This window comes from Daphnia pulex, chromosome 1 (assembly GCF_021134715.1).
Source record: "Daphnia pulex isolate KAP4 chromosome 1, ASM2113471v1".
Taxonomy (NCBI): domain Eukaryota; kingdom Metazoa; phylum Arthropoda; class Branchiopoda; order Diplostraca; family Daphniidae; genus Daphnia; species Daphnia pulex.
In genome coordinates this window covers 4,055,039-4,077,834 of record NC_060017.1, presented here as the reverse complement: position 1 = coordinate 4,077,834, position 22,796 = coordinate 4,055,039, and the positions used below count along the sequence as shown (strand labels likewise).

General features: G+C 39.4%; 4 protein-coding genes across 14 annotated transcripts; 2 read left to right on the top strand and 2 right to left on the bottom strand.

Moving 5' to 3' along the window:
• The first annotated feature begins 59 nt into the window (after positions 1-59).
• LOC124194180 (PRKR-interacting protein 1 homolog) lies at positions 60-1,618 on the top strand. The gene is made up of 3 exons (XM_046588250.1): positions 60-408; positions 540-722; positions 792-1,618. Exons 1-3 carry the CDS (start codon positions 295-297, stop codon positions 1,056-1,058), a joined length of 564 nt encoding a protein of 187 aa, XP_046444206.1. The 5' UTR covers positions 60-294; the 3' UTR covers positions 1,059-1,618.
• Positions 1,222-12,304, bottom strand: LOC124194108 (calcium-transporting ATPase sarcoplasmic/endoplasmic reticulum type). Of its 10 annotated transcripts, none has more exons than XM_046588202.1 (10): positions 10,050-12,304; positions 8,223-8,391; positions 7,500-7,600; positions 7,308-7,421; positions 7,092-7,230; positions 5,639-7,026; positions 5,101-5,565; positions 4,692-5,030; positions 4,293-4,620; positions 1,222-2,087 (listed from the first exon to the last, which is right to left on the bottom strand). In XM_046588202.1, the coding sequence occupies exons 2-10, from the start codon at positions 8,338-8,340 to the stop codon at positions 2,068-2,070; spliced, it is 3,012 nt and encodes a 1,003-aa protein (XP_046444158.1). In that variant the 5' UTR covers positions 8,341-8,391; positions 10,050-12,304; the 3' UTR covers positions 1,222-2,067. The 10 variants fall into 10 exon arrangements, with proteins under 10 accessions (XP_046444158.1, XP_046444146.1, XP_046444163.1 ...); XM_046588190.1 differs by having other exon boundaries at positions 10,500-12,304; XM_046588207.1 differs by lacking the exon at positions 10,050-12,304 and adding an exon at positions 9,310-9,525.
• Positions 12,305-13,223: 919 nt separating this feature from the next.
• LOC124194079 (locomotion-related protein Hikaru genki-like) lies at positions 13,224-17,553 on the bottom strand. Its single transcript, XM_046588109.1, has 14 exons — positions 17,322-17,553; positions 15,895-15,998; positions 15,597-15,723; positions 15,336-15,377; positions 15,155-15,224; positions 14,979-15,091; positions 14,766-14,798; positions 14,589-14,690; positions 14,376-14,519; positions 14,201-14,319; positions 14,038-14,137; positions 13,931-13,970; positions 13,729-13,862; positions 13,224-13,665 (listed from the first exon to the last, which is right to left on the bottom strand). Exons 1-14 carry the CDS (start codon positions 17,551-17,553, stop codon positions 13,472-13,474), a joined length of 1,554 nt encoding a protein of 517 aa, XP_046444065.1. The 3' UTR covers positions 13,224-13,471.
• A 224-nt stretch (positions 17,554-17,777) lies between these two features.
• LOC124194066 (zinc finger protein 567-like) lies at positions 17,778-22,470 on the top strand. 2 transcript variants are annotated; one of them, XM_046588095.1, is made up of 12 exons: positions 17,778-18,384; positions 18,610-18,688; positions 18,764-20,177; positions 20,261-20,367; positions 20,437-20,699; positions 20,757-20,821; positions 20,887-20,946; positions 21,067-21,141; positions 21,363-21,531; positions 21,603-21,695; positions 21,766-21,828; positions 21,929-22,470. In XM_046588095.1, the coding sequence occupies exons 1-12, from the start codon at positions 18,262-18,264 to the stop codon at positions 22,148-22,150; spliced, it is 2,733 nt and encodes a 910-aa protein (XP_046444051.1). In that variant the 5' UTR covers positions 17,778-18,261; the 3' UTR covers positions 22,151-22,470. The 2 variants fall into 2 exon arrangements, with proteins under 2 accessions (XP_046444051.1, XP_046444042.1); XM_046588086.1 differs by having other exon boundaries at positions 20,261-20,699.
• The last annotated feature ends 326 nt before the right edge of the window (positions 22,471-22,796 follow it).

The window sequence follows — 22,796 nt, the reverse complement described above, 5'->3', positions numbered from 1 at the left end:
GGCCTTATAACAGAAAGCGATGGCAAGCTTCAGAGATGGCGCTACAAAACAAATATCCCTTGGCGGAATCGGCTTCGAATTCCACCATAGCTCTCAGCCTCGAGTTACTAGTAAGGTGAGTTTAAAAAAAAACAATTGTGAATGAGTGACATAAAAAAACTCCGGTGAATTTTCTGAAAGCACAATAAATTAACAGCTCCTCGTTTCCATATCATTCAAACTTGTTCCTTTTTCGAACAACTCTTTTACTTTTGTGAGATTGGTTTTACGCTCCTTATTTGAGTGATTTGTATAATGGCTGATTCGACCGAAAAAAAGAAGAAAATTCGCGAACCGAAAGAGGTTGTAGTTATAAAAAACACATACGATTACCAACGAATGAAACTCGACCGTCTTATGAAAAACCCTGTAAGATATTTACATTACACATCAATTAGTAATATCGTTGCATGTTTCTTAAAAGTAGCTTGAATATGTTATCTGTTGAGGGTGTACTAATTGGAATGTTAATAACAATTTTAATGACTGATCCCTTGTAGGAGAAGCCAGTACAATTACCGGAAAGACCAAAAGAGAAGAAATCAACACCAGATACTCCTGACTTTGTTAGAAATGTAATGGGTTCTAGTGCTGGTGCTGGAAGTGGAGAGTTCCATGTTTATCGTCACATCCGAAGAAGAGAGTATGCCAGACAAAAACACATCCAAATCATGTCTGAAAAAGTATGTCTTGCTTGTAGTATTTCACGATCTAATATGAGAACTATAATATCTTTTTAAAATGTGTTACAGGATAAAAAAGATGAAGATTTTAGGCAAAAAATTGAAAATAATCAAAAGCTGGCAGAAGAAAGAACTGCAAAGAAAAGGGCCAAACGACTGAAAAAGAAAGAGCTCGTGAAAGCAGCTGGTAAGAAACAAAAGAAAACAACTGAAACTACATCAGAACAAGAATCAAACAGCAGTTCTGATGAAGCAGAAAGTATGGAGGAAGAAGAAAAACAAAATAGTGGTGTGCCTGAAAGGGAAAAAAGTGAAGATGTTGTTGCTGACAAATAAATTTGATTGGAGGATGTATAGCTGAGCTGTTATTTTTCTGTGAAACCAATGTGCAAGTGAAAGTACAAATAAGACACAATGCAGGTAATTTTGGTTGGTAATGGCCTACCATTCGTGTAATTTTGTTTGTAATCATAACGAAATGAATAATTAAGAAACATTATTGGTTGGCACCATTTTTTATTTCTTCAACTTTTATAGAGTTGGGGTGGAGACAGTAGAAATATTGGGTGGATAAGAAATTTGTAACGCTTCAGAAAAGCGCCTGCCTTAGCTTCACCCCGAACTGGAGCTTGAGGTGTTGAGGCCAACTACCCAGTGGTAGTCGATCTTTTCTTAATGACATTGTTTATTGAAGTTTTGACTAGAGAGCAGAAGAGGCCACATGACTTTACTTTAGGTGGGAACAGAGGGAAAGAGTCAACTGCACACATAAAAAGTATTTAAACGACCTGGTGACATCGTGATTAAAATTTTTAGGAAGGTAAAAGTTGGAAGAGAAGGGGTGTGAATGAGCTATCCACATGGGGGATAAGACGCACGATTTTGACGCGGTAAAATTTTTTGAAAAACTCGAATCCCTCATTCAATATCAGACTACTCATGTTTCGATTGTTTTCAGGCGTTTCATCTCGACTACACGGAAGTTTCTTTCATATGCGCAAGGCACTACACATGTGTAAATAAAAGGATCAAATTCTGTCAAACGGTGATGACTGATTGTTGAATAGGGAAAGGCGCTGAAACGACAACAAAAACAAAGAAAAAAGGTGGGCGAAACCAGCTAATGTTTGCTTGCAAGGCCCTTCCATACTTGACCCAACCGAACAAAATTTGTTTTTGTAGAGTAAAGAAAAATCGAAAATGGGAAAGCAGGAGTGAGAGAAACAAAAAGGGATTCACACATAACAGCAAGTTAACAGCAGGGTGAACAACAAGATACACTCCTGCTGTCGCAAGAAGGGTGGAGTCACTCGAGCGCGCAGCCCATCTCTGGATCGGATGATGTTTAATCCTTCTTGACCGGAGCTGAAAAAATAGCACAAGTGTACAGCGTTAGTAAAAGAACCTTGACAACTTTTCCCATGACGCAAGACATCCATCCAGACTAATCAAGTAGCGGTTTAGTGCCATCCTATCGACAACAGACATGTATGTGTTGCCTTCACTTTCTCAAATTCCTAGTGTAAGCCCTAGATACAGGTGTTAATACCAACAATGCCGACTGCTTATACAGCCCCATAGGTTCTATTTACACGTAGACAAAGCAAATGTAATCAAATTTGTTACTCGCTGTAAAACATTAAGAAGTAACAAATTAAAGAAACATTGACTACGCGTTGTGTACCCAGTAACATTGACCCGAATGTTTGCTCCCGACAGAATAACTTAATTACGTTTTTTTAAACATTAACGACATACCGGCACTATTTATATAAGCTTTGTACAAAAAGCGGTGAAAGACGCCAGGCAAATTAATCAGATTTGCTTTTCGAGACGAGTGCCAAGTGTGTTACGTAACAAGGCCAAAAAGCTTGTGCGAAACTTGATAAAATAATATGTGACGCATGCCTGATTGATAAACCCTCGATGTCAATACTCACAGGTTACACCTGTGACGAAATGTAGTTTACGTGTCCATTTGCTTCAGCAGGAGAAAACAAAAAAGAGAGAGGCGGGATTGCAGAGTCAAAGGGAGGGGAAAAAAATTATAGCTGAAGTGGGAGCCAAGGGTACAGTTATCGAGGGAAAAGTCCTAGAATTGGGATATATTTGGGGACAAATGTCCGGTTTGAGATGCAGGGGACGTTGAAGGTCGGATTGGTGAAAATCAGGAAATCAGAAGAATGTGCGAAAAAGGCTTCCGATGGTTGGCTTCTTTTAACATCCAATAACTAGAGTTAAGAGAAAACGAATAATTGCGAAAAACATTAGGGACCACGTCACACGGTAATTAAACTATTATTGATTCAACTCCTATGCAACGGGGGAAAATTTAAAAAATCACGTTTTGGCTTACCGGCTTCCAGATGATGTGAGAAAGTCTTAGTTACAGACCAAGAGACTGTTGTTAGACCTACTTGTGTTGTGTCTTTGGATTAACTAAAAATAGTTTTGGTTAACATGTTAAAAATGATTGATACAAGCATCACAACATGCACATTGTTTTTGTTTTGTTTTTTTGGTTGTTCCCAACTGATTTGTTCCACTCTTCAGTTGTATTCCTTTTCAATAGTTCGGTCGAATGTACAAAAATGCATCACAAGTCAACGCATTAGTTTTCAAATTTTCACTTAATTGTTGTTGCTGTCTGTAATGATATATGAAATAGATGACGAGAGAAAGTAAATCAGAATCAAGGCAAAGACTATGCTACGGAAGAGTTTCATCAAAGAATGAATCCTGCATCAGACCTAAACAAACGCGTCCACACACACACACACACACTCAGAGACACACGCGTAGCGAGCTCAGACACGCACCACGTGATGAGGCATTTGAGTCTGGTTAATGGCTTAACACACGGAGAAAGATAAGGGGAAATCGTTTCGGACTCGTCAGAGCTCAGCCTGTGTTCAAGAAAGCAAACCGGCAATTCACTCAGGCTTTAAGTTGAACACTAGAAGTAAGGCCAAATGGCTTGCTACCTGGAACAAGAACCCAAGTGACATTTTTGGAGTTGATTCGAGCGCCCCATCCAAACGGTTAGGTTTACAATCAGGAAAGAGGGCTAATTACAAGTGCACATGCTTTCTTTATGCTATCTTACCTGGATTTTTTACGAGCATGATAGAAGATACATTGTGAGAGAATGAAAAGGATCATAAGTTTCCGAGGGATTCACACAATATGACAAGGAAAGATGAAGGGAAATTTTATTAAGAATTATTTAAAAAAAGAAAAAAAAGTTGTGGTAATAATAATAATGATTTAAAAAAAAAAACAAAAAAAAAACCTAATAGCCGTGTGATCATTGTTTGCATACGCTTAAGACTTGCAATCGGCTAGTCGTAAATTATAGTCTAAATTTGGAGAAAAGCCGAATGGCTTAATAATGAATCGGAGTGGTTGGTAGAGAAACCAAAAGTGTGGAATGAGAAATGCGAATGTTTCGGGCTTTCCTGACGTTGGGGGGGGTTAGGTAACCCAATCAAAGCGGAAACTGGTACAATAAACCCGCATAGAGGACCCAAGAGAGAACTATCCACTGGCAATGAGCTAAAGGATTCTCACCGTCGCTGTATTTGCGAGCGAAGAACTTGAGCACTTCGTCAAGCAGGACGACTGGCAGAGATATTTTCACAACGGCGATCCACTCATCCAAGGTTAACGGGCAAATCTGAAAGACGGTCGACAAAATCTCCACGTAGAGAATCATGAAGTGGAGAGTCATAGAAAGAGCAATGGCCGAAATCAGCCAAATGTTGGACCAAGGTGGCATGACCAGCATAGACTGGTTTTCTGACAAGCTGTTCAAAGCATTCAACATCTCAATTGTCACCAAGACAGAGAGAGCCATAGTCATGGGGTGGGGATCGTGGAAGAGGGCACAATCAACTCCCTGCGTATCAAAGACAAAAGGGCATTATGAGTCAACAATGTATCACCAAAGTACACACTGGCAGATTTCACCTTGAATGCCTCGTTTTCGGGAGTGCACTGCAAGTGGTGGCTCAACTGGTAGTAGGATAGATGAGGTCCAGTGGGGCTGATCATGTACCACCAAGCGGCAGCACCAACGGTGCCGGCACCGACGTAAGTACCGACGGCCATGTAACGGAAGAACAACCAACCAGTAATGAGACCCTCAGAGGCGCGACGGGGTGGTTTGTTCATGATGTCCAAATCAGGGGGGTTGAAACCCAAAGCAGTGGCTGGCAGACCATCAGTGACCAAGTTGACCCACAAAAGCTGGACGGGGATCAAAGCTTCGGGCAAGCCAAGGGCAGCAGTCAAGAAAATACTGACGACCTAATAATAATAATATCCTCACTCGTTCAGATTGGGCTGTATGGCCAGTGATTTAAAGATAAAAACCAACCTCTCCAATGTTGGAAGAGATGAGGTAACGGATAAACTGCTTCATGTTGTTGTAGATGGCACGACCCTCCTCAACAGCGGCGACGATGGTGGAGAAGTTATCATCAGCCAAAACCATCTCGGAAGCCGATTTGGCGACAGCGGTACCGGAACCCATAGCAATACCAATTTCGGCCTTTTTCAAGGCAGGGGCATCGTTGACACCATCACCAGTCATGGCAGAGATCTCATCCATGCTCTGAAGGTACTCGACGATCTTGGATTTGTGGGAAGGTTCGACACGGGAGAAGAGACGGGCTTTGCCGACAGCTTTGCGCTGTTCATCAACGGACAAATCGTCGAATTCGCGACCAGAGTAAGACATGCCCTCAGTGCTCTCTTCCTCAGTAAAGACACCAATACGGCGGCAGATGGCTTCAGCGGTAGCTTTGTTGTCACCAGTGATGACGATAACGCGAATACCGGCCTATTAATTCAGTTGAGAACATAAAACAAAATTAGTACACAGTTTAAACCAATGCTGTGGCGTTAATTGGTACCTGACGACAGCGAACGATGGAGTCGAAAACTTCCTTGCGAGGGGGATCCAACATGCCGACGATACCGACCAAAGTCATGTTAGCTTCGTACGAGGCGAATTTGTTGGAGTCGGAGATGTCCATATCAGCGATCTTAGGAGGGGTATCCAAAGTGGCCAAAGCGAGGCAACGCAGAGTGTCGCGACCGGTACCGTATTGGCGGGTGACTTCGATGATCTTGTTGTAGATGGCTGGGGTCATTGGGACCTTCTGGGCTCCAACACGAACGTGGCTGCAACGATCCAAAACACCTTCTGGGGCACCTTTGCAGAACATCTTGGGTCCGTTTCCAAGGCGAGTGGCTTTCAGGGGGACGCAATAAGATGACATAGACTTGCGATCGCGGGAGAATTCCATGGTGAATTCTTTCTTCCATTTAGTGTCCATATCCTGGCGGACAACGATGGCGGCATTACGACGATCTTGTCCGACTTTGCTGATGTTGAAGGGGTTCAACTTTTCACCCAAAGTGATGAGGGCGGTTTCAGTGGCCTCACCGACTTTCTCAAAGGCTTGCTTGTGTTCGTTGAAATCAATGGCAGAGTCGTTACACATCATACAGATGGTGGCAATCTCGTGCAAAGTTTCAAAATCTCCGGGGCGGATCTTCTTGCCGTCCATGGTGACTTCTCCGATAGGTTCATAGGTGGAGCCAGAAATTTCAAACTCGTGGAGCAGAGGGTTTCCGTCTTCGGCAATTTTGTCCAAAACAAACATGCGGCTAACCGACATTTGGTTAGTGGTCAGGGTACCGGTCTTGTCGGAGCAGATGACGGATGTGCAACCGAGGGTCTCAACGGAGGGCAATGATCGCACGATGGCGTTCTTCTTGGCCATACGGCGAGTACCCAAAGCCAAGCAAGTGGTGATGACGGCTGGAAGACCTTCGGGGATGGCAGCGACGGCAAGAGCGACAGCGATCTTGAAATAGTAGATGGCACCCTTGAGCCATGATCCACCGTGAGCAGGATCGTTGAAGTGACCAATATTGATGGCCCAGACGGCGACGCAAATGACTGAGATAACCTTGGACAGTTGTTCGCCGAATTCGTCCAACTTCTGTTGGAGGGGGGTCTTCATCTCTTCGGTTTCCGACATTTCAGTACGGATCTTGCCAATAGCGGTGTTCAATCCAGTTCCAATGACGATACCGCGGGCTTTACCGGCGGCAACGTTGGTGCCAGAGAAGAGAATGTTCTTTTTGTCTTGGTTGACCGATCTCGGGTCAGGCACGGGCTCGCTGTGCTTGATTACGGAAACGGACTCACCAGTCAGAATGGACTGATCAATACGAATAGTGGTAGATAAAATCTTGATGATACGAATATCAGCAGGGATTTTGTCACCAACTGCAAGAGAAAAGAGGGTGGAAATGTCATCGTACGTCGATTCAGCACCAGTTTCACGCAGTTACCTGAGACTTCTACGATATCTCCGGGGACGATTTCACGAGCACGGATTTTCTGAACACCAGCTTTGTCTGATCGAACAATTTTGCCCATTTCAGGCTCGTATTCTTTCAAAGCTTCGATGGCGGATTCAGCATTGCGCTCCTATAAATCGATAATGTTATTTGCAAATTGTCCATTCACGGCTAATTATTATTTTCTCCATTGGAATGGAGTCATACCTGCCAGACACCAACAATGGCATTGGCGATGAGAATCAGTAGAATAACGAAAGGCTCAACAAATGCAGTCAACTGATCAAGTTCGTCTTCGTGTTCTTCAAACAAGGCCAGAACCTGCAATCAAACAGAGCGCAAGAAAAAGAAAAGAGCTATTGAGTAATGTCACTGCAATCGCTGTCCAATCAAACTTACAAATGAAATAATAGCGGCCATCAACAGAATTTTGACTAAAAGGTCGTCGAATTGTTCTAAAATCAGCTGAAGTAGGGTTTTTCCTTCTTCAACCGGGAGTTCTAGATAGGAATAATAAATTCATGATTAATATGATTCCAGCGATTTTCATTGGGATTTATATGATACGGCGACAAACTTGCAAAAGTTTGCTAAAACATTTCATGGCAAAACGAAGCCATCATACGACGATGCAAAAGGCATAGAGAACGGAATGCAAAGAAACGGGACAAGAAATGGAATGCAAGTTGGCAAAGAGTAAGAGAGACAAGACAAGCAGCCATGGAAGGCCTGCTGTTGAGCTTCAGTACCAGGCACCATTGCTCTGCTATTTTTAACACTCTGAGAAGCTCAACTTGGATTGTCTCTAAATATTGCAATAGGGTAGATTTCCCAAACTACACAGAAGCTAAACATAGTTTCCTAGGTTGAGCCCTAGCATTTGTAGAGACAATTATCTGGCTTTTTAATTGATTAATATTACCATCCTTCATGAACAAATATGCTAAAATCTTTATATTAATTACTGCAGGAATTACATTTGTGGATTCTACATCAAAACTTCAGCAACACCTTTTCTTTTCTTAACTGCTTTATACAAGCTTTCAACTAAGCCATCAAAATTATTTTTGCTGGTAATATTTTTTACTACCTTTAGGTTTCAAAAATTTAAGATTTTCTTACCGTTGGGACCATATTTTTCTTGGTAACTTCTGACTTGTTCCATAGCAAGACCTCGTTCAGGGTCTACTCTGAAGTACTCCGTCACATCCTCCCACGGTTTTGTAAACGCGTCATCCATGGTGAAGTATCAATGTAGTACCGTGGTACTGTCAATGCTGGCCACAGATATCTGAAATGAGGAAATAATAAAAATTAGATAACACAAGTAAAAAAAATGGTTACATCAGCACACAATCATTGTACTAAAAAGTAATTGAAACAAATGTAGTCCATGCACAGAAAATTTGAGTAAAACAGAATCCATATCCAGTGGAAAAATTCTAGAATAAAATCAAGGCTAACTTCTATGGTTATTCAATGTAAATTCATGTGCGTGATCGTGCTACAGGATGTAAACGTGGGTCTGAATTAAAAACCATGTGATACCAGCTGCGAAGTTCAATTGGTCCGAGTTTAGTTGACTTTCCAGAAGTAGAATGAACAGTCAGGTGCACTTGCAAGGTAGTCGGAAATGCGAAGCTTCAATTAGAAAATGATTGAAACATGCAGCAGTAACAACTATAGAGCATTCACAATTTGGGTTATAGTAGTGACATGTTTCATGAAGAAATACGTCATGTGAGTGAGCAAATGTGAAACAAATGAAGTCGCACAGGCACCCGGTTTTGGCCCTAAGGGAAACTGAAGAAGGGACGAGAAGGGAATTTCGTGGACGAAGTTGATTGGAGAACCCAGTCACGTGCTCTACACCAATCCCCATCTGCGGCGGGCGATTTATTTTCGCTCAGCTTCATTTTTAGAAATGGAACTGATGTGCCAAATTCTTAATTTCACATCTCTAACTCTCCATAAATTTATATTTTCGCTTTTTTCCCATGCTTTCTCGATTTTTAAAGATTTCGCTCTACTGCATAAAGTGCTGAATTCTAACACATTTACAGAAACATTAACGCTGCGCGGCAATAATCAAAAAATTCAAAAATTCTTAAATAAATAAACGGCTGAACATTGAAAGAAAAAAAACCTGTTTAAAAATGAACTAGTAAATGTCAAATGCTTGAAGGAAAGTGAAGTTGCCGCGACCTACCCTGTTGCAGCATCGAAGATCAAACAGATGTTTGCTTCGTGCACTTACACAGATGGGCGATGCGATACGATATGCTCCACCCTACCAATAGGATGGTGTCGAACATCGAACGTGTGGTATTTTGGGTAATTGGCTTAAAAACGGCGGTTGGCAAAGCAAGGACAGCTGCTGGAGAGAGGGGGGGGGGGGGGGGGAGCACGATATATTTTCGGCTGAGCACTATGCTGGTAGAGAGTAGAGCTGCCCTGGCACCTGATCTAGCAACCAGGTTCTGGCATCGAGTCAAAATTGAAATATCTCAGCCCTTTTTTTTTTGTTTTTTGTTTTTTTTTCCACAGAAATTTCTTGACCCACGCTAATCAGCGCTATACTTTATTCTTTGAACGCTGTTGTACATAAGTTTATTTTCTACTCGCCAATCAGCTGTTGGGGATTCGGTCGAGTCCTTTTCTGGGCAAAGAAATTCAACATTTTGCAACAAACTAAATAACGCGTTTTAAACCCCCCAAACAAATGTTGCAGATTTTTCTGAATTATTCCGCTAATCAAATTGAATAACTGAGCGTATTTAAAAAAATTCGAAAGAAAGTCAAGCATGCTTGCTCGCATACAGTAGATCAAGAAGATGGAAAAAGAATATAAAAGCTTTGAAAATTTGAATCGAAAAATGTTGTTTCTCTGGCTGATGAATAATTTAATTCGGTTACTAATAATCAAAATTGCATTTAATATAATTTTACCCAATAGTCTGAGGAAGGAAGCGAAAAAGCACCAACGATGGCCTAAATGACCCGCAGTAAGTGAATTGGTTATCCAGCAGCAGCTCGAGCGGACTAACTGGTCGAGCCACAGCGTTGTTGTTGGCCGACGAGCACACACTGCAACGCACTCACCACTTGGTGTCAGGCAGCAGCAGCAGCAGCAGCTTGAGATACTAGAGTAGTAGTAGTAACGTACCTAACACTAGAGCGTGATGCCGGACTATATAGCCTCTCTATACTATATATTTCCAGCTTTCGAGTTCCCTCCTAGAATAGGCCAAAACGGACTAGTGGGAGGAGGAGCAGGAGCAGGGCAGGAATAAGAAGGACCAAACGCGGATCTTGTCTTAAGGCACCGTCGTCTATATAAGCTGAGGGAGGAGAAGAGAGAGCAACTGATGTTGTGAGAGGAGGATATTGTGAGCTAACCCGCAGCCGACGATGTCCGGTTGGTTGATGTCGAGTTGTTCTCTCTGACGCCACTGCTCACTCGGTGTTGTGCAACCAGTTGAGCCTAGGGTCAGACGAAGGTAAATGTTCTTCAGCTGCAAGTGAAGAGTTGGATGATCCAATAAAGTAGTGAGGGACGCAGCAGGGCGGATGGCGGTAAATAAAAACAGTCAGAGAAATCCACGATTAAACGGATATTCAGGAGACGAGGGAGCTTGCGTGATGTGTGTTCAAGCACCGGCCCGGACCTGCCGACCAGTGACTCTCGATGGGCCGACGACGACGTATCTTAAAGCCGACGCCATCTTTGATTCCAGCCAAGAACGGCCCATCAGCGACTCGCGGCGGATATGTGCAGTCGTACTATTCTAGTTGGCCTGGTCGCCAATATACACCCCAGCAGCAGCAGCCGCACACCGCTCCTCCTGTCTGTTTGTGTTAGCAAGAAACTTGTGTGGTTGGCCAGCGAAGGATGGTGTTGCTCCGGCAGAAGCCGCAGCCCAGCCTGCCCATCCTGCCCAGCGCCATTCCATTCGACGAGTATAAAGGCAACCAAACCCTCCCACCTTATCCCCCCCTCATCTTCCCGGATGAGCGTCTATGAGCACAGCAGCACAGCAGCCCCACCATAGCGCTCCACTTGTTGTTATTTCGGTCTTGATCGGGTTTCGCTCCGTTTGGTCCTGTGCTGCTGCACTGCTGCCTGTTTCTTCTTCTTTCCAGCATCCACTCCGTCAGGACTTCAGGACCGCCTGTCGCCCTAATACTGGATAGAATCCCAAACTGGATTCTTACCCATCATGCAGTACTACCATGCATCCACATCAGCACGGGCGAGAGAAAGAAAGAAAGAAAGACGAAACGAGCAAAACAAGTGGAAAAAAAACTCCAAGTCAAAAAGAGAGAGGCGGACAGAGAGGATACAACAGCAGCAGCAGCAGAGAGGCAAAAATGTGTTGGCTATTGTAGAGTTTGGCTCTCGGCCGCACGGCCGTCTGATACCTCATCGTCAATTTATAAATAATACATTAGTCCTTGTAGATATAGTAAGGGATTCTTTCCCATTTACTGATCCCCCCACTGTGAGCTCTCTCTCTACTCCACTATACGTTACCATCCGGGCAATCCATCCATCCATCGCCAGGCCAAGCCGGGACGATACTTGGCGTGATTCCTGAATTGAGCAGGGTCATTTCTTTTTTTACGTTCAGTTCAGTCAAGCTGATGTGGGGATCATCAGATGCGTGCCGTATAGAAAAATCTTCATCCCCACCCACCCTCCCTCATGCACGCTATAGTTGTACCTACAAATACTTATACATTTGGCTTGTGAAGATAGTTTATAACACAGCAACTATGCAAGCGATTTCTTATCATTTTAACTATATGTGGCTAGCTACATCAGTTGTTGTATAACAAGTTGCAAAACCGGTATTAAGCTGTTTACCATCATGGCATCATCACACAATTATAGAAACCAAACATGACAGTTCACTATGTTTAGGTCTGTTACTTGCTATATTCACTGTTTTAATAACGGATGTATAATTATAGCGATTTGGTTAAAAAGAGAAAGTTTATGTGAAAGACAATTTCTTGTTTTGGCTATTAGTATAATCTGCTATTCTTTTAGTATGCTGATGATCTGATGTTATTTATTTTGCTTTTCAGATAAATATTGGTGCACGCTTTCTTTGTATTATTATTAGATTCGTTCACTTTCAAACAAATCTAAAAAGCCTTGGTGATTGAATAAGACTGTTGCTGGCTCATAATATACACCGTCAAAACTATTTCTTAGCTAAGTCGAGCTGAAGTATGTCCCGGTACAAATGTCCTATACACCCCCCCCCCCCATGTGAAAGTGAGACTTCCCATATGAAATCTACAGACGCATATACTGTATGATCTAGTTTGATTTCATCATCGCAAATGATTTTCATATGAGCGGGAAATTCAAACTTTTTAAATTTCCCAGAAGATCGTGAGCCAGAAATAATAATAATTAAAAAAAACAGCAGCATTTTATTTGATAAATAAGAATGTTGAAATGTTGAAGAATCTACTACACCAAGCGTGTTTTAGCGAACTAAGTTGTAATGTTTCCGGACATCGTTTTCCTCATAAAAGTTAATTGGGCTATATTAGGGGCGACATATCCTGCAACTAATAGTAACTAATAGGCCTATACTATACATTGACTTAAATATAGGCGGGGAGACCCAATAGATATGATTTTGAATATTTTTGGTATTGTCTCCAAGCAAATACTTGTATATACAAAAGCGAGCTCGCAAGGGCTTCAGCTGCGAGAACGAAACAGTGCCATCTTAAATACTACACACGGTGACTATTTATAGATTGTGGAAATGTCAATATTATCTGCTCTGCGGCTATTTTTTTTAAATTTTTTTTTTTTGGGTCTTATTTCACCGAAAATAATTGTAAGAAATTTTATTACCAAAGTAATAATGTGCATTGACTAAATTACACGAGTTTTTCAAGCTTCGTAAGCAGCTCCCAGCAAACTCGCGCGATTTTTGTGCTACATTTATACTAGTGCAGGTTGAAATAGCATAGATGCACCGCATTCTTGCCGGGCAAAAGGGGTTCAACTGTGTACGGATTCGGAATGATGCAGCCTTTGGATGGTACCTCGTCGTCGTATAGCAAGAAAAAAAAGCCAAGAAACAAAATTCCTCGTTGAATTTTTCATTGTTTTTATTTTCTTATTTTACACCGTAGGTTATATTGTTTGCAACGAGTATACATCGTGAAACTTACATATACACATTTAAACCGACACTCAACGACAGCAGCAGGGCACAAAATATGACAATGTAGAAACAGCAAACAGATTTCTAAAAACAATTTCAAACTACAAAGACAATCATTTAATTGAAAAAGATGACACACTTTTAGAAATTAAAAAAATAAGGTAAATCAAAAGGTCAAAAATCACTAATACACAATCCTATTGTCGATGACCATGACCCATCTTGTTGGCAGGTCAACCATTTCCTTCCCTGTAATTTCAATCCCGAATTACAACCAACTTGGACTGTAGCTCCAATTTCATAAATGTAATTGTTTGGATCTATAAATCCCGACGTTGGAGAACCAGGATGGCTACAATACATCTGACCTGAAAGAATAACAATTTGTTTCGGGTTTCTCACATAATTAAACATAAATTGATAAGCCTTACACTGCGGAGCCGAAAAAGACCAAGTTCCATTTTCCATGCAAGAAATTTCGGATTGTCCGAGCAACTGAAAATTACGGTTGCACGAAAATTTGACAACATCTCCTACAAAGTGGTTACTGCCACTTTCTTTGATCCTTTATAATCATTTATAAATACGTCATTAATTAAATTTATTTCAACGACATCGAATTAAAATAGATACCGGCCATTCAGTGGAGGCAATAATTCAGGACATTCTACGACTGTGAAATTTGAAGTAAAACGAATGTTAATTTAAATGTGCGCTTATCCTAAAGAAATATGTAATACCTTGACATGAAGGTGGAGATGGAAACCAGTTCATGCTTTTCTGACAAGTTGCATTTGTTGGTCCAATAAGTTGATAGCCAGGTGGACAAGAAAATTTCACCTATATCAAAACGCTTTTGTTTAATTGCTGTTCTTCAATAAAAAAGGAAAATATTGTAATTGCCATTGCTTGAAAGCCCACTCCGTTAAGAAAGTCGAACTCTAAGCGAGGATCAGCACCATCCATATCGTAAGGACATTGAATTAATTCACACACCGGTTGTTTAGTTTCAGACCACAAACCTATGGATACAATACTACTAATTTACATGATTGGATCAACTAATTTTTTTTTTTACCAGAAGTGAGACATTCACTAGAATTTGATCCTAACAACCTATATCCATCCATGCATAAATAAATTGCTTTCTGTCCAGCATGATTTCCTTCGATTACAGCCTTGAGAGGTGATTCAACCATAGCAAGCTGAGGGCATTGAATTGCTACAAAAATTGGAGAACAAATTATTAAAATTTAATAACGGAGGATGTTATAGATGCGAACAAACTTACTTTGAACAACGATACGTATGCTATTGTTATGTCCACGGGGAGTAGTGCAAGTATATTCCCCTTCGTCACGTGCTTGAATGGAGAAAATTGAAATCCGAAATCCTGTTTTATTTTTTTAATTTGTTTTAGCTGATTTTATTTGAAACCAATTTAAACTTCAGTACGTCGAATACTTACGCCAGAGTCTTTCTTCGCGGGCAATTGCCCAACCTAAAATTATTTATAGATTTTTTAACATTTTTATTTATTTTATAACAGTTGAAACTTGAAACCACGCACAGAGGCAGTGATAATTTTTAAAACAGGCAGGCTACTCTAAATTAATTTCCAAATAAAATGGACGCCCTTTATCAATTAAATAATTAAAATGTTAGATTGAATATTTCAGACCAAAGGGGTGGTTTCGCGTCAAGTTATTTGACTTTTTCCAAGTCCATCGGGGGTTCCCTAATTTTCTGTAAAAAATACAATCCAGGTGCACAACACTTCGTGGACGAACGACCCTAAAAATCACATTCTTTATTAAGTCATTAGAAAAATCAATGAATCAAATGAGGCTCAATTACAGTTCTCCAGCAGCATTTTCTCCGGCAGAACCCGTAGGGATATTGGTTTTTATTGTTGGCGGATGATCATCTTGAATTTAGAAAAATCACAAAGAGAAATTAAAGCGTTTTATAATGCTGATGATATTAAAAAATTACATAGCGTTACTTAAATTGCGGTGTTACAAAACAAAAATTATACCAACGAATGCAGACAGGCCATCTGAAGGGGTTGTTGGAAGACCTGCAAACAAATGTTTTAATTAGCTACGAAAGAATTCCAATATGTCTAGAGTAATTCAAATGATTGGCAACTTCACCTCTAAAGTTTCACTGTGCAAAATAACAAAATATATATATACGTGGATATGTATTTGATCACCCAGAAAATTAACGTTCCAATAATTTGATGCTATATCGAGATTCTACAGGAAAGTTGCCAAGCCTTTCTAGTTTTGATTACATGTTGGTAGTTTGTCACTCCATTTCCCATTGAAACATTGGATGGAAAAAGCACCCAAGAGCTTCATTTTTCCAAGAACAGGACAACGAGCCACCAAAGTTGTGCCATGAGGAATAATTGCGTCCGCCTTTATAACGAAAAATAAAAACCATTTTTTAAATAATAGTTACTCACTATAAAATAACTCAAAAGATGCATAGCTTAACTTGTTTGTAGTTTACACACACACTATACAGCAAGCAAAGAGAACAAGTAAGGGCAACCGGCCTTAGATTGCCCAAAAAAACAAATTACTTACCGCTATAGAACTGTGATGCCCATAGTATGAAAGGATGATATTTTTTTCATCGGGTAAATGAAGTCGACAGTTTCTTAGTAGCGGTTGGTACCAGTCATATTTATCTTGAAAAGATAACGAAAAATAATAATTTTCACTTTTCCTTTATTGATCAAAATTTTTAGAGAAGTTTGAACTTTAAAAATGACCCCGCCTAAACGACGATTTAGGAAATCATAGCTTTCAAGCCGCCATAAGAGACCTGTTAACATTCGCGGATGCAACGGACACATTTTTGGTATAGTCCCTAACTTCCTAATGTTTAATTCATTTACATTCAAACATACATACATTCATATTTGACAACAGTTTAATATTTTTTCCGCATCTAAATTACGTGCGTCGGTTTTCAAAAAAACGATTTTCAATTGTGATTTTGAAATACTTAACTTAAATATTTATCAGAAGATTTATTAACAGTGATTATTATCATTGATATGAACAAAGGTCATGACGATAATTCCTTCTTGCAATTATTTTTGAGGTTATAAATTACATTGACTTCACTAATTCCGATGACTACGTGTATCTGGCCATCTGCATTCAAACTTGCATGTTTTGTTCCTAGATGGCACGGTGTCCCCCCCCCCCTAGTTCAAATTTTCCCGAAAGAAAATTGAAATATCTCGTTAACAAATAATTTTAGGTATAGGAACATATGGTAAGTCAAGAATTATTTTCGTATGCTTAACCTAATACACACACACAAAAAAAAATTCTTGAATGACATAGGAAAAGTCGAAGAGCCCCGTCCTTAAGTTAAAGTTCATGCTTCCGTAGTGTATACAATACACTGTAGTAGAATGTGATGTAAATTACAAGTAAACTCTCTAATTAGGATATAGGATAGAATAGAATTTTAACTAGCAAACCTCAAGGGTAATTGAATCACTTTGGTTCATCACTTGCATATTGTTCAACTAAACAGGAATGTTAAGATGGTTTCAGAATGGTCAACCTAAATGTCGTGAAAATGATGTGCAGTTTGTGCCGGCCTGCTCATTTCACCATTTCTTGTAGGCTACTTCATTTTTACGTCGTAGCCCCACTGTTTTCAATCGACTAAAAATGATGCAGCACATGTGGACTAGAAATTAATCTGATTTATTTCATTCCTTACTATTGCAATTTTTTGAGTAAATCTAAAAATTGACTTGAAATGCATCAGAGCCCAAGTTCTAAAGAAAAAGAAATTATGTTTGTGGTGGTGGTCCTGTTCATAGGTTATAACAATCTTTACACTAATCAAGGAAACACCAACTTTTCACAGGTCTACCCATCCCACCTATAGTTGGGCAACTCTTTCTATTCTTTTTTAGCAACTAATGTCTGAAATAAAACTGTAACCGCAGTTAATATAATATATGTTATTGTGTGGGACGACTTACCATCTATCTCGAGATTATCCGAAATTGCATTTGTTAAAGCTGTTGCTTTAATTGAACTTTCCCTTGACGAAGTATTGAAGCCCAAGTTGTTGGAGATTTCGTCGTTTCTTGTTGTTTCAATACTTATTCGTCGTCCACAAACTTCACTTTGTCCGATCATGAATATCACCAATTGAAGAAAAACATTTCCCCACCAACACGTAATTCTCAAAGTCCCGATTGTGAAATGCATATTGCAAATTAACTTTGATGGAGTATTACAACGACATAGTTTTTTAATCTCAATCACAGCTCGACATATGATCCAACTTCTTACTAGTAAGAAAACATTTCCTAGACTGTTTCGACGGTGGGCCCCAACGACGGGATTATGCTTTGGATCGATGCTTCAATGCGGCGACGCCTGGATTGAATGCGTCATGGTGACAAAAAAAAATTCGACGACATCTCTTTAAAGAAGGGTTTTTACTTAAAATTAATTAACTTTGCATAGTGAAGAATAGAAATTAATTGGAACAGGTCAGCGAAATTTACGTTATAAAGAAATGTGTATGATGAATCGAATGCGTGAATCGTATGCGTGTGAAAGTGTATATTTGAATTTGATACATAGGCCTATTTAGCATTTACCCAGAAAGCTAGATTTTGGATTTTATTCGACTTCATCAACGTTTTGGATTTCAGTACGAAGTTTGTTTAACCTCCACTAAGTCGCGCTACGGTTGGGTCTAAAAAGTTCACCGTATTTAGCCATTGGCGGTATGGTTTGCTTGTTGCCTTGCTGGTGATGTGAAAACAGGGATCTTGTAGGCCTTGAAATTCTAGTGGACGTGGTTCTAGTGTTGAAGAATGTTTGGTGTGGAAGTTAAACGATTTATTTGAACGATTAGAAAAATAAGCTTGATATTGTCTATCCATTGTTTCCACAACTTTCTTTGCAATGGCGTCTAAAAGAAAGAAAAATATTTGCAGTGAAGGACCAGTCAAAATAGTTGGAATAAATCATGGAGCCTGTCTTCATCACTTCTTGTTAATGGATGGATGGAAAAAGGAACAGTTTACAGTAAGAATCAAAACAGTTCATATAAACACATTTTGGTTACACTTTGTGATTATTTTCTTATTCCATTGTTTCCATTAAAGAAAGTTTGGAGACCTTTTACATTTCACTTTCTTGTATTTGCTTTTCCGTTTGGGTTTAACTTAAAAACTACATGATGAAATCAAAATTAAACAACCACGTTAAATTTATTATTATTACATAATGTTTGTATTTAAATTTTTTTAGGATGTCACATTTTTCTGCCAGTCTACAACTGAAAATGACAAAAATTGTGGGTTACAAAATAAGCTACGTGCTAATCGAAGTACGGTTTGATCTAACACATAATATCAAATTTTTATCTCTTTTATTATGTGATTATAAAAAAAGTTTTCTACAGGTGTTCTGGCAGCTGCCAGCCCTTTCTTTTCTGCTCTATTACCTGACTGTGAGCTGGAATTGGATGTCTGCATCTCAATTGATTTGAGCTTTGAAGAAGTATTCTGCGTTCTTGAATATATCTATTCTGGGAAACTATTATGTTCAATCCAAAGCAAGGAAAGAATTCTAAGTATTCTTAAAGAATTTGATATATTTGTGCCTGACCATCTTCAGAGTTCAGGACTATGTGGAGATAATGAGACAGAAGTTGAAATCATTATTGAAGAAGCAAATGCAAGTGATAAAACTTCTGAAGACAATCAAAGAGCTGTTACAGATAACTCTTTGATTGCAAGCTCTGATCAGATTCATATGTTACTTAGAAAAGAATTGATCTTACCACAATCAAGCATTCCCATATCAAGACAAGATACATTACAGCATGAAGAGAAGACTCCAGAAAAGTTCTCAAGTTCTCTAAAGATCTACAGCAACAAAAGTAAAGCTCAACCGACATTTAAGACAACTGTTCTGAATCCAGATGACACCTGTATTGGTGAAACTGTTGAAGAAGTGGAAGATTGCAGTCATCTTAAAACTTCTATAGATTTGATAACTTATCAGTCTGCTTCCCTGGAAGAACCTCCTGCTAATAACATGCCAACAGAAATCGAAGCTATCATAATTAAGAACCACCCGCCGCCAAATAATTTTGACATTTATGGAGTTGTTGGTGAAGATGTGTGGACTGTTCAACAAGTACCAGATAGACAAACTGTAACATTGCAGTTTCCTACCCAGTTGCCTGGCAGCATCACCTCCCATCCAAAAGAGCTTGAACACAATTTGATCAAACGCACCGTGACCCAGTGTAGTGCATCGACCTATCCTTTGCCATTATATCATTCTCATACTTGGTGTTACGGCGTTTACACTCCTTTTGACCCTGATATAACCAACCTTGAAATGAGTCATTATGATGATCCCTTAGTGACAAACAAAGGACAGCCTTTTGTTCATGACTGGACATCTTTCAAACAACCGACTTTCTTAGTTTCACGACCACAACGTGTGTATAGTCGTCGTGAAATCGTGCGTCAGCGTTCGAACCACATCAAGGGAATGTTAAATCTGAATGATATCCAAAATATGAAAGCTCATAAAGGCAAAATCCATGTTACTCTAAATGGAAAACCACTTGTTCAACCAACGCTACCACAACTATTTCATGGTGGAGGTGACTACGAAAATGGTCAGTTGAATGAAACAAATCAAGCACGAATAGGACGCCGCGCAAATAATGTGGCAAGCATTACGGAGAGTGACGACGACAAGATCGATTTAGCTCTGGCCAAACATTTTTTACAAGAGGAAGTTCGAATAAAACAAAAACTACAAATGAGAATCAGAATGTTCTCTGAACGCCTTACACAGTAATTATATTATTTAATCAGCATTCCCGGTGTTCATTAGTAAATATTGTTAAATTCTATAATGATCCCTCATTGATTTATAGATACAAAGACATCGCTCGATCTATCCTTAAGAGGGCTAAGGAAATTGAACAGAGAAAGCGAGAAAATGAGGCAGCCAAGCTGTGTCCACTAACGAAAAAATCTGGGCGTAAATTTAATCTTCAACTTTTTTCGGTCTTCATTATCTTACTTAAAAAATATTTGGTTTTAATTTTAGCTCAAACGCAATGCGAACAATGTGGCAAAATGGTACTGGCTTCTCGATTAGCGATCCATTTGAAGATTCACAGCGGCATTAAGTCGCACTTGTGCGATCTATGTGGACGAGCATTTTTGCTGAAAGCATATCTTAACGCTCACATTCGAATTAACCATCGTGGAACTGAACGACCCAAACGATTCATGTGTTCTAGTTGCGGCTATACCTGTGATCAAAAACACAAACTCGAAGTTCACGAAAGGGTTCATACAGATGAAAGGGTAAAACATAACATTTAATTAAGTGTGTATCGATTTTTACTTTTTTGTTACTTTTAGCCATTCACATGCACTTATTGTGACAAGAAATTCCGTGAAAAGGGCACGTTGGTTCGTCACATTCGGTAACCTAATTGCTATAATAATCCGTTTTGTTTCTTCGAGTAATTAATTTGAAATTATTTAATAGGACTCACACAGGCGAGAAACCATATTCATGCAACATATGCGGGACCTCTTATGCTGCCAGGTTATTATGATACATTGAAATTTTAAACATTGACAACAAAGTTCTTTCCCCTTATTCAAACTCAACTACTTATTAATGTTTCCGTTTTTTTTTTTGAAAAAATATGCGTTATCTAATCAGGGACACGTACGTTCAGCACTACCGAAGAAAGCATGAGCAGCAGAGGTCAGATAACGCGAATGAACCGCGATCAAGGTAATCTATTCCCAGAACATTTCTTCGAGCCTAGAATGTATGAAGTAATTGTAATTAGCTATAAATTGAATGCATTTGTCTTCGTTTGATCCCTATATCATTTTTTTTTTCTGGACTGGGTTCTGCCTACGTTAACTTGAACTTCTGCGTGTATAATTGATTACGAATGTCGAACTTATGCAGAACAATTATTCATTTAAATTTTCTAAAACACTTTGCAGAGCAAGGCACTCCAATGTAGTCATTTATCGGTGCGAGTTTTGTCAAAAAGGATTTTATCGGATTCTGGCATACGAAAAGCATCGTGCCACTCATACAGGTGTGGCTGCCGCTGTCCGTTGCACTCAGGGTGACTGCGATTTCACTTACTCGGATATGACACAACTCAAGGTATTTGTGTTTAGACGCCGTTAAGTTGTGACGTTATTGAAACACGAATTCCATATTTATTGTATCTATAGGATCATATGGCAATATGCCATCCTGGGAAAACGTATACGTGTGGAGTCTGTTCTAAAGTATTTCTAACGAAACAGAATCTAGCGAATCACCAGGTAAAAATTGCGGTTTTAGTGCAATTGCTGAAACATTGACTAAATTATTTTTTGTTCTAATTTTTAATAGTCGAAGCATGACCCTACTCTGGGTTTTCACTGTTCCTTTTGCTCCATGAGTTTAACCACCAAAGTAAGTTAGAACATTTTGTTTATTGGTTTTTTTGTTGTTCTTTTTTCAAATTCCCCATCAATTATAATTTCTATTTTGTTTTTCAATTCTTAAATTAAAGGCCAGCCTCATCGCTCACGAAAAGATTCACACTCGAGATAAACCATACGAATGTTCCTACTGTGGGATGCGGTTTCATAGTCCTTATCTGATAAAAATTCACATGCGTAAACATCAGCCGAGTCAACCCAAGAGGAAGCGTTCTAGAAGACCAGCTGAAGAAGTAACGGAAAATCCGGACATGGATGCTGTTGGTGATACTGTATCAGTAACATATTATTGAATTGCTTTAGTTGTATTCTTCATTTTTGCTTAGTTGGTTATTGCAAATGTTTTCCTTAAATTGCATGCAGTTTTCTGAAGGAAACTAGTGTGATGGGTGTATAACATTTTTCTTCTCCATTTGGGATTGTTTGGCCATATCCTATGGGCCGGTTGCGACGAAATCCAGGGATGCTTGATGTATGTGGATTTGTAATCTCGTACTCAAGTCTGATGTTTACTTGGCCATGTACAAATTTATGCTTATGAACAATCTTTAAATTTATGAATGAGTAAGATTTGACATGGGCCAGTTGGCTGAATACATCTTCTATAAAAATGTGTTTGATTGAATTCAATTTGGGCAAAATTATTATTAGGTTTGTGCATCAAATATTACGAAACATTTTGCTGTGGGAGCTTTAGATAAGTGATCGTAAATGGAAAACATAGCATTATTAGTTTTTAGGATGTACAAAGCAAAACAGGTTGAACCACAACGAAGCGAACCACGATAAGTTTAAATATCCCAAATACTGGGTGACTGGAAAGCTTATTCCTCCAAGCTCCAGGGCATGGTTCAGTGTTATGAATTATGACGCACCATTTAGATTTTTTTGTTTGTTTTAATTTCAGATATTTTATAAGTTTTTTTCAGTATTTAATAT